This window comes from Phragmites australis, chromosome 13 (genome assembly GCF_958298935.1).
Source record: "Phragmites australis chromosome 13, lpPhrAust1.1, whole genome shotgun sequence".
NCBI lineage: Eukaryota > Viridiplantae > Streptophyta > Magnoliopsida > Poales > Poaceae > Phragmites > Phragmites australis.
In genome coordinates, this window is record NC_084933.1 from 434,627 (window position 1) to 448,997 (window position 14,371).

General features: G+C 44.5%; 1 protein-coding gene across 3 annotated transcripts; it reads left to right on the forward strand.

The window, feature by feature from the left end:
* Window positions 1-1,422: 1,422 nt before the first annotated feature.
* On the forward strand, window positions 1,423-7,145 carry LOC133888538 (formin-like protein 18). 3 transcript variants are annotated; one of them, XM_062328816.1, is made up of 7 exons: window positions 1,423-1,766; window positions 1,912-2,326; window positions 2,740-3,382; window positions 3,549-4,245; window positions 4,407-4,606; window positions 5,721-5,956; window positions 6,117-7,145. In XM_062328816.1, the coding sequence occupies exons 2-7, from the start codon at window positions 2,153-2,155 to the stop codon at window positions 7,011-7,013; spliced, it is 2,847 nt and encodes a 948-aa protein (XP_062184800.1). In that variant the 5' UTR covers window positions 1,423-1,766; window positions 1,912-2,152; the 3' UTR covers window positions 7,014-7,145. The 3 variants fall into 3 exon arrangements, with proteins under 3 accessions (XP_062184800.1, XP_062184802.1, XP_062184801.1); XM_062328818.1 differs by having other exon boundaries at window positions 3,552-4,245; XM_062328817.1 differs by having other exon boundaries at window positions 1,915-2,326.
* The last annotated feature ends 7,226 nt before the right edge of the window (window positions 7,146-14,371 follow it).

Below are 14,371 nucleotides of genomic sequence, written 5' to 3' on the forward strand. Positions count from 1 at the left end.
TAATCATTGTCTAATAGGATCATTTTCGCTACAAGAATTTAAATTTGAATCAATTACTTGTTTCAAAATCAGGATTGGGAAGTTACTAATCAATCCATTCGCCTTTCAAATATATATATATATAGAACCGTGTGGATTAGCAATTCGATTCATGCCTCAAACTAGCGCTCTGAATGGCTAAATGTGGCTCTAAAAATAATAATAGCACTAAAACGAGTATAGGTAAAACAAAATTAGAGCTGGTATGCATCATAGCCTTTGCAATATGTCCTGCTAGTCCGCTACTCGCAATAGACATTTTAGTCGCATCACTAACGCCACAATAATCATGATTTATCTTAGACTTATTACATGCATATAATATTTAAAACTCGATCAATCTAAAAGAAACTAGATGATATTATAAATAAAAAAACATTTAATTTTAAGTTGAAGAGTATTTAAACTTCGGCGGTAAGTATGTATGTGTACTTCTCCAACCAACTAAGCCAGACTATATGGGTGATATTTACAAATAGAAATAAATATTATGAAATGAAGTGAACAGATATTTATAACGGCAGTGATCGCAGGTTGTGGAAGTTCAGAAGAAAAGGCCACCTCCAACGGAGGAGGTATCGGCCGGCTGCATCCATGTGACAGTGCTTTTTGCCGATCATCTGCTAGCACGAGTGCTCCAACAGTGTCGGCATCTGTTGCTACAGTATGTGTATAGGGATATGGAGGGCAGCAGCCGGCTTTAAATTTGCGGATGCCGATCATCTGTTCGCACGAGTGCTCCAACAGCGTCGGCATCTGTTGCTACAGTATGTGTATAGGGATATGATGGCAGCAGCCGGCTTTAAATTTGCGGATGGAAATCAGGAGCCGCATCATTGTTTATAAGTATGTCTGTTGATCCGAGGGAAGGAGGTGAATAACAAAGGTAGGAAATAATGTAGCTGTTGGAGATGAAAAAATAAAAGATGCTGTAATAGTGTTAGGAATACTGTAATAGTATTATAGAGGATAAAATTTTAAAGTATCTACTAAAGATGACCTGAGACGCTGAATTAGTTGTCCATATGCTATTAGTCTGATAGATACATATAACTTTACGAAGAAGCGTGTTTGATTATTCGTATTTATTGTTTCAATCTAATCTGGTAGATGTAAACTTCTGCATTCGCTTATACATACAGATTCACTTGTCAGTATTATAAAATCATACTCTACGAGTAACCGATCACAATCTCAACTTTTACATTCGCTTATATAACCTCATATTCAATCAACTAAATAGAAATTTAATTCAAACTATTCAAACAAATATATCTAACTAAATATTTTTTAATAAATATAACTCTGTCCAGTATTTTTTTTTATTTTTTTAGTCTACATATATGGTAAATACATGCCAGTGTATGCGGCCATCAATAATTCCCTAATCTTCTATGATGAGTTTGCTCCTTGGGGACGAACAAAATTTCAAGTCGGAAAACTACCTTTTCTTTAAGAAAAACACAAAATGGTGGCTGCTCCTCGCATTGAGGGCAACCTCTTGTTGGATGCCGACTCCTTTGCACAGGAATCACTCCGAGCATGCATTTCCCACCCAAAAATAGGAGCGAGGGTTGGAAGCGAAAGATCAAGACAGCAACTGGGCCAAGAAATTACTCTTTTTTCTTTTCTCATCACCGTATCATGCTCATGCCCAGGCTCCTAGATTGGTGGTGGCTCAACTTTTTTTTCTGGGGAGATTGGTTCGGGGCCGCCAAGAATCCAAGGTTTTTCTCTCTTTCCCTAGAAATTTCTTTCCCGATGGATGAAGGAGTTGTAAATCTGATTTACTTTGTGGAATTTATTCTGATCGGTTATCATCACGATCCTCTCTTTCTTGCCTTTGTGGCGGATGTGTCGCGGGACATGTAGCAGAGGCATCCAGATCCAGCAACGAGGAGCAATCTTGTGTGCGAGCACTGTATTACATTGTCAGATTCGGGCCAACATTTTGGTCTAAAAATCGACATCGAGGTGAGGAGAATCAAGGAAGGAATTAATCCATCTTTGGTCATCCTTGAGGTTCTGTAGTGATCCCAATCGAGGGAGGGAGCAATGGCCACTTAATTTGGTTATCACTATAGCTAAGCGAGCAAGCAAATTTGATCATAGGATGAGGTGGCCGGGGTGCAGATTCAGATGGCTCCTCAGCGCATGCCTCATTTCTCTGCTCCTCCTCACGCCAACATACTGCAAAGGGCTGCAGCTCGTTGGCGCAATCAGGAGTAGCTTGTTGTGGCCACCATCTACCCCTCCATCTCTTGCAATCCCGGGACAAGATGAATCGGTAAGGACCAAGTTAATTATGCTTGCATTCATATAGTACTTGTATGCCAAGTTCTGCAGTTGGTAAGTTGTTTCCCTTAGGTAATTGTAGAGGGTTGAAGAAAAGTAAATTAAGTAACACCAGTAAGATGTTCATGGACACAAGTATTGTCCAGTCTAAATGCAATTACTAATTCTCAGTTAATTTGTCAGTAAGAGTAGACACTTTATACCCTCTTTTAAGTAGATTAAGATTACTAATAGTTCCCCCAAGGAGTACTGAAGCAAGAACCCTTTTCTTATTATTTTTCTTCTTTTAGTGGGCAGAAGAGTCTGTAACATTTGCCTATATGACTATTCATGACATGCGGAAGTTAAAATTCAATATCCACATTTTTACTAACTGCTATTTCTCATACATTGCGTTACACGCAGGTGGAACAATTATGGTTCAGTTGTGCTCTAGACTTGAGAATTCCTCAAGGTTTTAAAAATAAGTCCCATAGAACAAATAATAAGAAGTCCTCTCATCAAAAGATCAGTATTGAGGAAGTAATCACCAATACCTTGTCGCCTGCAGAAGTTGCCAACAATTTTCTGGACTGCTTAAACAAGCATAATTTCCCTTTCCCACGTGCTGTCTCTGAACATGGACTGCAGCAGGAGGAGGAAACCAGAAGCTTATTTCCCAACTCGAACAGCATCAACCCGCCTTTTGCAATGAAAAGAAGATTTCTACTTGAAGGAGCTTCAGCAGCCGTTGCTCCACCCCTTGGACCAGCACATTATTCTTTCTCACCTCCAGCAAAACAAGCAATAAGAAGTGTGTTGTCTTCTGAATCAGAGGCTCGTCCACTAGTCTCTAGTATGAAAAAGGCTGCTAAACCAGTGCCGAAAGACAAGAGCAAGGACAGCAGTTCAGCCACTATTGTCGCTGGTTTGTCAGTGTCTTGTATAGCATTGGTGGCTCTTATCTGTCTGTGCTGTTGCGCTTGTCGCGGAAACCATAGTTCAGCTTCATCTTATGATCTAAGGGATGATAAACCACTGCTGAGTTTGAATTTGAGTGACTTATCAGGTGCTACAAAACTATTTACACAGCTGCTTTTGTTTTTTTCAATTCGTTCAATTTGTCTCTTGCATTGGTGCTTTGGTGTTGGTGCTTCACACACAAAAAGAGAGAGAAAGAAATGCTTATTTGCAGCAGCTATATATGTCTATTCATGCCTTGTTCCTACATTCAGCAGGTTCATCGCGTAAATCGTGCTCTACCCCGATTGATGTCAACAAGTTGGGGGCTTTGTCACTCAGTTCATCAGAGAGCCAACATAAGGAATCTTCACTACCTATGAAGGTAGGAGGAGAAGCATTGTCAATGAAGTCGGAGTTCGAGCGACACAGCAATGTGCAGGCGATGAAGCTAAGCTCTCACGAAATAACCACCATTGGTGGACGTCCGGTGACCTCTGCTAACTCTCTGGCTGCGAAAGCTGCTGCTGCAGTTCCTTCTGCTAATGCTAGTGAAAGCGCTCGTGCACCTGCAGCTGGTTCAGCACCACCGCCACCTCCAGCTCCTCCTCACCCGAAGGCCCCTTGTGCACCACCTGCTGCACCAGCACCTCCTCCTCTAAAGAAGCCTGCTGCTGGTTCCAGCAATCTGCGTCCACCAGGACCACCACCGCCTCCTGCTTCCAGGGCTGCAGCCGGACCTGGACCTCCACCTCCACCACCAACAAGAGCTGGAGCTGGACCTCCACCACCAGCAATGCCTGGTCCTCCAAAAGCGCGTGGGCCACCGCCGTTTAAGAAACCAGGAAATGTAGCAGGTCATCATGCGGCGGACTCTAATAAAACAAAGCTCAAGCCCTTCTTCTGGGATAAAGTTACTGCAAATCCAGAGCAAACAATGGTGTGGGATCAAATTAAAGCGGGATCCTTCCAGTAAGCTTGCCGACCACCCCTAAACCTAGATAGCTGTAACATGATTGTTGTTGTATTTGTACTGTGCATTTTTCTCTACTTGTTGCTTGCTATTATGATCAGGATTGGGAACATCAGGTGAGACAGTGATATTGACTCTTCGATTACCTATTTATTGATAGGTTTAACGAGGAGATGATTGAGAGTCTTTTTGGTTGTCACTCTACTGACAAGAAAAGTGCTGATGGCAAAAAAGATTTAACAGCAAAGGATGCCACTCAGTTTGTTAGGATACTCGAACCTAAAAAAGCACAGAACTTAGCGATATCACTGAAGGCGTTGAGCGTTTCAGCAGAAGAAGTACGTAATGCAGTCATGGAAGGTAAAAGCAACCAACACACTGATGCGCTTTTAGTTGGATGTTAGCCCAACTTGTTCGTTTGCTTGTGTTCTTGTCTAAAACATCTCAGTTTGATGTATGGGCTAACTAGCTGTTCATCCAACCAGACTGAGCAGAGGAACAGTAAGTAGAAAGAATCTTTCTTTTGAGTTAAGCAGCACCACAGGGTAGGATTGATTCTTTTCTTATGTTCAAAGTTAATCAAATTAGGAGTCAGTAGTCCATTCTATTGGGCAGAAATGATTTGGATTTTGTTGTTTTCAATGTCATTCCTAACTGAGGATCAGGTGGAACAAAAGCTAGGGTAGTCCTGATGATTCATTTTTTTTCTCGAATACGTAAGAGAGCTGCGTATCATTTTATTAAAAAAGAAAGAGTAACAAGTACAACACCAAACCCACCCCTTACAAACTTAAATAAAGAACACACACGCCACTGACTCAAATAAAGAACTACCCGACCCAGAAAACAGCATCACCTAGGTAGCCCCCGAGACTAACCCTTAGAGCTCCTTAGCCCCGGCTACACACCACAAAGTGCCCTCTGCTTCCATTGCCCGCACAACTTTATTTGCATCAGGAGAGGTAGCATTGAAAACGCAATCATTTCGATGTTCCAAAGTTACCAAGCAACTAGAATGATCAAGGAGTTAAGCCCTTTCCTTTGCTGCTTGTCTACCCGCCTGATTGATTGACTCCACCAGGCTGAAAAACCATCAACATCAGGAGGTGACGCTAGCATTTCGAGACCAACCCGCTGGAAGACAAAGAACCAAACTTGCCATGAAACCACACAGGAGATAAGGAGGTGTTGCATTGTTTCATCAGATTGAACACAAAGAGGGCAGCAGGCAGGATGAGGAAGATCTCGTTTCACTAATCTGTCAGCTGTCCAACAACGAACTGATTCATTCTGCAATCTATGCCCTGTTATTATAGTTGACTGTGCTCATGCATTCCTTTTGGTCTACAGTTTCTGTCCATTTCTTGATTCCTAGCTACTATGTGCTCCTCCTACTCCATCTTTTCGGCCTCTATTTATGTACGTATATATATTCAACAAAATCTGTGTACCTATAATGGGTAACTGAATGCAGGGCATGAACTCCCCTCTGACTTGATACAAACCTTGATAAGGTGGATGCCAACTAGCGACGAGGAGCTAAGGCTTCGGCTGTACACCGGAGAGCTCACTCAACTTGGTCCTGCGGAGCAATTCTTGAGGACCATCATTGACATCCCTTACATCTTCCAGCGCCTGGATGCGTTGCTTTTCATGTCCAGTTTGCCGGAAGAAGCTGCAAACGCGGAGCAGTCATTTAAAACCTTGGAGGTATGGCTTCAGTAGCACCTTAGCTATTAGCTTTCCTTTTCCTTTCTTTATGAAAACAAGTAAGTATTAAGCTATTAACAATATTGTATAGAAGAGAAGATAAAAATGACCAAGTAATAGCAAAGAAATGATGAATTGAATTGAATTGCTTGTCAAAAAGGTGGCCTGCCAGGAGCTTCGGAACAGCCGTCTTTTTAAGAAGCTGCTGGAGGCTGTACTGAAGACCGGCAACCGAATGAACGACGGCACCTTTCGAGGGGGCGCCCAGGCATTCAAACTGGATACCCTCCTCAAGCTCGCCGACGTCAAGGGGGTTGATGGCAAGACGACGCTGCTGCATTTCGTCGTCCAGGAGATCATTCGCTCGGAGGGTGTCCGCGCCGTGCGGGCTGCCAAAGAGCAGATGAACAGCAGCATCTCCAGCGTGAGCTCCGCCGATGATCTCACCGAGGATGTCAGCGATGACACGGAGCACTACAAGCAGCTTGGCCTCAACGTCGTCTCCAGCCTGGGAGACGACCTCCAGAACGTCCGGAAGGCGGCATGCCTCGACTCGGACGCGCTAACCATCTCGGTGGTGAGCCTGGGTCACAAGCTGGTGAAGGCCAACGAGTTCCTGAACACGGGCATGAAGAGCTTAGACGAGGACAGTGGGTTCCATCGCAAGCTGGGCCGGTTCATAGAGCAGTCTCAGGTGCAGGTCACCCACCTGCTGGAGGAAGAGAAGAAGCTGCGGTCACTGGTGCGTGCCACCGTGGATTACTTCCATGGGAGCACAGGGAAGGACGAGGGCCTGAGGCTGTTCGTGATCGTGCGTGACTTCCTCGCAATACTGGACAAGGTGTGCAAAGAAGTGAAAGAGGCTGCCTCCAAGGCAGCAGCTGCTGCCAACAAGAAACCTGCAGCTGCAGCAGGAACAAGGGGCAGGCAACCGTCTCAGTCGTCGCTGTCATTCCGCGATCCTCGACAGCATCTGGTGCCTGCGATTCAAGATCGGAGAGGGGCAGCGGCGCACAGCTCTAGTTCCTCTTCTGATTCTGATGACAGCGATAGCTAGATAGCCATCAATTGCAGCATCTCCTCCCAATTGCTTGCTTGTCTCCTACTGTATGTATACAGGGTAGAGTGAGCGCACCAGGAAGAATGTATTGTCGGATACATGTTGTTAGTATTCTTGTTGATCCTTGTCCGTGCCAAATGAAAGATAACACCACATCGATCGAGTACGTGATGGGATCCATGGAAGCATAGGTACAAGAGTTAAAATTAGCAGCTACCTAGCTAGCTAGTCATCACTCACAAGTTACAAGTGAAGAGATAGGAACATTATTACGGCCTGGTAGGTTAATCGAGTAGTGCATATTGTACACCCTAGATGTAAAATAGTTATTCTACACCTAGGCTTAACAGAGCCGGCCCAACTCCCCGTGTGCGCTCGTGCTCGTGTGCCACACCTCTGTAGAAAACAAGGGGTTTATGATGTCAGCTTGACATCAACGAGGAATTAAAAGAAAAAGTAAAAAGGCAGGGATGACATGGCATGCCACGTCGGACAGGGAGCTGACCAGGCCGAGCCACGTAGGATGGGTAGGCTGACGTGGCTAGCCCATGTGGCACTGTTGACTAGGCAAGGGCTATTTAAATCTAGGGTGTTGATCTCCGGTCCGACGGCTGAGATCAACCCGAGGTGAAAAGGGTATGCAATTTCTAATCTCGGCCCTATACACATGATCGGACGGTGAAGGGCGATCCTACTTGGGATCCGGTGACTTGGGGTGACGGCGCTCTCGCTGGAGTTAGAGAAATCCTCGTCACGAGGCCTCGACTTTGACTGCGAGCAGTGGAGAAGCTTCTCGAGGCAATGGCGAACCCGTTTGAGGCATGTGTGTATGTTAGGGAATGACGTAGCGACTCGGCAACGACGAGGGAGCGCGACGATGACTAGAGCTCGGCGGCAACTCTCTCGAGCGATGTTGGAGCTTTGGAAACCTAGGGAAAAGAGTGCGGGGGTGGGTGGGGTGCTCAAGGAGGGGCAGGGCGGGGGGTTTTATAGCCCGGAGAGGCGGGTTTCAATTCGGGTTAGGGTTCGGGGCTGCTAGCGATTTTGCTAGGGTTTCCTTTTGTCACGCTTCAATTCCGATGTGTGATTACTCCTCCTTCCATTTCCTCGGGTGAGATTTCCATCTATGCGGACGCGGGAGGATTACCTTCCATTTTCGGGCGCCGATTGGAGCGAAATTGTCAGGCGCGATATAGAGAGAGGAGTGTCGAGGATTTGTTCCTGATAATGAATCCAGAAAATAATGGGGTTACCTTTGTGGATCAGAAATTGAACATGAAATGAGGTACATGCGATGTATACAGGTTCGGGCCTCCGGTTGGAGTAATACGCTACGTCATGTGTGGATGATTATGTATATGTATTCACCCGAGTACAGGCAATAGGAGTAGATCAGATCTAATCTAACATAGGGCTAAAGTCACGAGTTTCTCCTGTGTCTAGGTCCTGATGCTTGCCTCGAGTAGCCGAAAGAAAATAACCTCCCCTAGGGGATTTGGGTCTCCGTCTTATATAGGGGTGATGTACTGCCTCCTATCCATCCGTTGTCGATAGGGAGTCCTTCTTGTCGCCCAAGTAGATAAATCTTTTACGGATATTAGTCTTCTCCAGTTGGGTAAGCAATCGAGACCTTAGTATACACCTTCTAGATTCTGGGAGTATCAGATACCGCATATTTGGTTTTGTAATATCCGCGTATATACCTCATAGTTAGATATTCGATAGTAGCCCCCTAACTTTACTCAGCAAGGAGGATTTCTGCAAGCGCCTACTCGAGTACCGCCAAGTCCAAGCTTGGTCGAGTAACGTAGATCAAACTCGCAGTCGAAAGAATCGAACAAGAGGATGCTCTATTTTTAGTATCGAGTGGAAACACTTTTGGGTCGAGCGCCCTGCTGTTATCCACACTCAAGACTCGATAAGGTCCAGTAATATCGACTTCTCGACATCAGTCTCTGAGTAGAGTTAAAAAAACCTTTCAAAGTTTGAAACAATGGGTATATGAGCATTTGATGTTTGCAGAATACAAATGGACGTGCAGAGATTCGCACGTTATCATCATGCCGCTTTTCACGCTGATCAAGGCGCCATAGAGTCGGGAGTGGTTGCTAGGAAGACAATAGGTTTTAGGCTATTTATCAGTATCACTTGGAACTATAGCGGTCATTCCTCACTATCGCTAGTCTTCTTGCACAAACCACCCTTTCTCTTCATCCAAACACACACCGCCGCCGTAGAAAATTAGATCCATGGATTCCGGTTCTCCTCCACAGACCTCTGCTCCTTCTTCGTCGGAGAAACTGTCAGACGTGGATACCGCTGACATTTCACCTAAGTCGCTAGACGAGACGAGGCTCATGATCGAGGCATGGACAATCTCATCGATGCAAGAAACAAAGCTGAAGGATCTTGAGGTTAAAGGAATAGTGCCTCCTCTCGGTTTGGTCGAATGGAGGCCTGCATCTGGTGAGGAGTTCCCAACCTGCAAATTTGAACATGAATTTGTGGTTTTTGAATCATTTTTCCATTGTGGATTCAACGTTCCTCCTTCTAAGTTTTTCCTCAATGTACTCGAATGGTACCAAATGAACTTCACCACTTGAACCCTAACTCCATCACCATGCTCAGTGTTTTTGTCCATCTGTGCAAAGGTTTCCTTGGCATCAAACTAAGTTTGAATATTTTCCAGTACTTATATCAAATGAAGAGGATTAAGGAGAATAAATGTGTCGTGGGATGTGGTTTCCAACTGATGAACGGAATGAAGAATTCCTATATCCCAGTCCCCCTGATATCCTCCTAGTCGAAATATTAGAAAAAAACATTGGTTTTATGTTTCTAACCCCGATCTAGTTCGTTCTCCCTTAGTCTATGAGACCTCCTCCCCCATCAAATTTCATCTTGGACAAAGAAACACCGCGAGTATGACCATACTTCTTACTATGCCAACAAAATCGGTATGCTAAGACAGTATGGCCTAACCGGGTATCATGTGGCCAAAGATTTTATAGTCGAAGGTTAAGCCCCTTGAAGGCATTGGAGCACCTGGCCTGGGAGTTTAGTGGAGACAAAGATAGTTCTAAGGACGTGGCTGGATGTAAGACTTATTTTGCACTTTGCTGCTTTTGTTATTGCAGTCAAGTTGTTCTGAATGACTTTTCTTCTCTTGTTTCAGCTCTGTCTTCACAAGACGTTATTGTTCGGTTAAACAAGCTCTTCTCTGACAAAGTTCCAGAATGCCACATTCTGCCCTACTCCCTCACAAATCCTCGACCATTGTGTTTTACTCGATTTGATCCATTTCTCCGACCCCAGGTTCCAGTCTTCCGTCAAGAGTATGTCCTTATGAACGAGGTATTGGATCTTGACAGCAGTTCCCCCATTGGTTCCGGTGACGCGGGGAAAGTTCCAGCTGATCATGGGACCGAAGGTCCCCTTCAGTCAAAGAGATCATCCTAGTCTTTTAATCCTCTATATGATCCGGCACCTCTCAAGTGCAAGCGAAGAACTCCTCTGGTACTGAAATTAAATCTGTTATCGAGCATATGCCTATTGACACCCAGTCCGCTTGGGTGGCCTTTCTCAGGGAACATCGGGCGCATCCTCACGATCACCACCTTGAGAGACCGCTACATCCGAGGACTCGACCAAAGGGGTAACTCCTACAGAGTCATCACCCTTTAATTGGTCATTCTTTTGAGCATTGGCTCGATAAGTCCAAAATGATGGTGAATCATTATGTGCTAGTTTCTTGCAGGCACCGACGACCTTGGCTTCATCCGATCCCCTGACCATTCCTCTTGCACAACCAAACCCTACTGCCGGTCTGTTGAGGAAGATAGTAATCAAGAGACAAAAGTCAAAGTCCATGCGCTTATCACAGTTCCCAAAAGGTTAGATCTAAACATTTATACTAGTCTGCAGCTCCCTATTCTGTTCTTGATCCCTTTTCTTGCAGCTTGATGATTTCGGAGAAGTTAAAGGAACAAGTCGAAGGTGGTTTGGTCATCCAACTGGGTCCTTCTCCCACAGTTGCCCTGCCATCGCCTCCTCGAGTAGAACAACCTTTTGCAGCCATTCCCGCATCAAGCTCAAAGCTCAACAAACCTGGAGCTTCTGCAAGCTTCCCTGTCGTCGATCTCTATGCGACAATGAAGTCTCGTATCGAGGCAATTTATGATCAGGCCATAGCAGTCAAGTCCCAGCTTCAGTCAATTGACTCCCTAAGTTATCAGAAGATTCTCAAAGAGAAAGATAGTGAGCTAGCTACTCGACAAAGGATAATTGTACATTAGTTCACACCTAGATCACTAATATGTGATTCGTGCATTGAACTTTATCATTTGTTACTCTAGATATTGAGTCCTCCATAGAGAGAAAAGTAACCCTTCTCGATGATATGACTAAAATCCTCAATAAGAAGGAAAAATATCAAAAGAGGCTCAAAGATACTTTGGATAAGGCAAAAGTCTGATCGAGACGCAATGGTCAAGACCTTGAAGAAGGCAGAGGCTAATTGAGACGTAATAGTCAAGACTTTGAAGAAAACAGAGGCTGATCGAGACGCCGCAATCACCAGTCGGGACACTACAGTCATGGCCCTCCAAGAGCTGAGGGAGCAAACCCCCGATCACATGACCCAATCGGCTTCCATCGGTCCCAAAACGATGCTTGGTCTCCTCAAGAGTTACGAACCAAGTCTTAACACCTCAGTGGTGACAGCGGGTTTCAGATGCTCTGTAGAGGAGGTAGCAAAGATTATGGAAAGCGTCGAACCTCTGATTCCTGCCTTCGTCGAATCTTTAGGGCTCAACCTGTCTGACTATGAGAGCGAAGGCAGTCCTTCTGATTGATGGTCCGCAGTTCCTAACTCAAAACATTTAGAGCTTGATCGTAATTTGGGGATTTTTGTAAGCATTGCTATTATTTTGCTTGTCTAATATACAATTGTTTGCTATTTCCTTATCGACGAAATGTAATTAGCATTAGTAGATGTAAAACCAGTTAGCAAATGTTAGAATCATCCTCGAAATCGACTTGCTGATCAAATATCCATTGATATTTGAAAACTCAACTAAACAAGACATTAGTTGTGTGGCCCTTGAGTGAACACTCAAGAAGATTGTAATAATAAAGAAAAGACTAGTGTAAAACTAGAAACAGAAAGTATGATGGTCTTTTGTAACTTTCACTGACTTGTGTGTTTAACCAGTGTTTGAACATGAACTTGACAGAGGATACACATGGGATCAACTAGAACTTTAGAACCTTTTTTAGCCATTAGGCGTGAGATGTCTGACAATCTCTTGTGTTGTTATGCTTTATTAGGTGTAGTTGTCCATCATCAACCTGACATATGCCTCTACTGGCTCTTATCCAAAGCAGTTGATGCAAAGCCAAATAAACTTTTGCAAAAAACATATATAAAATTTATAAAAAGTATGGTATTATTATGTAGCCCCTGACTCTATGATCGAGGAGAAGATTACTCGATCTAAGAGTAGAAAAAGGACATACCTATAACATTGAAGATATACGTTGTTATAGCTCTCGACTATCTACTCGATGACGGAATCGAGTGAAGAGTAAACCCGTAGCATCGAACGTATGCGATGTAGCCCCCGACTCTCTGCTTGATATGATAATCAAAGCAGAGAGTAAAGCCGTAGCATCAAAATATACTTGACGTGGCCCCTGTATCTTTGCTCAATGACTGAATTCAAGTATAAGATGGAGCATAAGTATTCACACAATGCGACTTCTGGCTCTCTGAATGGTCCAATAACTAGAGACAAAGAGTGAAGCAAAAGCATAGAATCGAAGTTATATGATGTAGCCCCTGGCTCTCTACTCGATGAATGAATCAAGTGGAGAGTAGAGAATAAGCATTAAATGACGCGTGATGTAGCCCCTGGCTCTCTAGTCGATATGACAATCAAGACAGATAAAAGGGCATAAGCATCGACACATTACTCTCGACCACACGCTCGAGAGCTCTAGCCCCCGAGCACACGGCTGTGACTATTCCACGGTCATCGAGTGAAGTCGAACCGGTGGGTAGGTGAGCATTGAAAACCCACTCCCTTTCATGCTCGTTTTTACCACAACCCTTGATTTGACGCGTCATCACGACTATGCACTCCTCTTTACAGAGATTAGACATGTCATAATGCTGCAATGATGCCTCGACTTCCGCCAGACGTGCCGCGTGACCGAGTCAAGCATCTAGGCTCCTAATTCGTGTTTTGATAATTAATGACAATTTATCTTTTGTGGACTAACATGTTTGAATGGGTTATGAAAAGGTTAGTCACAAAGATGTTACGGAGCTAGAAGATGCATGAGTGGAAAATATGTAAATGGCTAGCTCAAGGCAAAGGTATAATTGTAGGGTATTTTCTTTTGCCGGTCAAAGGAGATTAGATAAGAGAAATTGACTGGATTGATAGGATAAGTGTCATACTATTAAGAGGGGTTGAGGTGCGTTTACTTGAGATATCTATAGTGTCACAATTGCTCAAACTTACATTTCATATAGAGTGAGAAATTTAGTTTGAGAGAAACCAAGGAAAGACTGTCTTCAGGATGTTTCTGAGTTGTGGCGGTCTGATCACCGAAAAGGTCGGCCGGACCGCTATATAAACTTGGTCGATGCTTAGTAGAACTCAGTCCCGGTCTGACCGAAGAGTGTGCCAGTCTGACTGCCAAATGAAGAGAGGGGTTCAGACCCTCTGGTTTGGCTGGCGGTCTAACCACCGGCATGACCGGTCTGACCACCCTGGGAACAGAGAGTTTTGGCACTCTGCTCCCTGCTCGCAGTTTGACCGTGAGGGGTCATGGTCTGACTACCAGACGTGCATCAGAGTCATCATCATACATTTTGTAGCTGTTATATTTGTGGTGGTCCGACTGCCGATTGAGCTGCAATCTGACCGCCTAGTGTGAAGAGGTGTCAAATCAACAGCAATGGCCATATTCTTGAGTGTGGGCTATAAATAAGAGCTTGGCTGGTTCAAGGAATGACTCTAGCACTTCACTACAACTCATTGGAGCTCATGCCTTCCTCCTCTCCCTCTCTTAGCTTAGTGGTTGCATTTTTGAGAGTGTGAGAGCATCTAGTGCATAACTTTGAAGAGTTTGAGCATTGGGGCACTAGTGATCCTTCAAGCAAGTGTTATCAACTTGTTACTCTTGGAGGTTGCCGCCTCCTAGACGGCTTGGAGGTTGTTGCGTATTGAGCCCTTCAAAGAAGATTGTGAAGGAGCCCTAGCGGTGATTGTGAGAGGCTTTGAGCAGGACTTGCTAGAGAGGCTAAGTGCTACTATAGTGGAATTGAGGTATTAAGTAGTTCTTGT

Coding starts and splice junctions, on each gene's coding strand:
- LOC133888538 (XM_062328816.1), top strand. CDS start 2,153: ATGAGGTGGCCGGGGTGCAGATTCAGATGGCTCCTCAGCGCATGCCTC. Junction 2,327..2,739: donor TCCCGGGACAAGATGAATCG/GTAAGGACCAAG, acceptor CGTTACACGCAG/GTGGAACAATTATGGTTCAG. Junction 4,607..5,720: donor ACGTAATGCAGTCATGGAAG/GTAAAAGCAACC, acceptor AACTGAATGCAG/GGCATGAACTCCCCTCTGAC.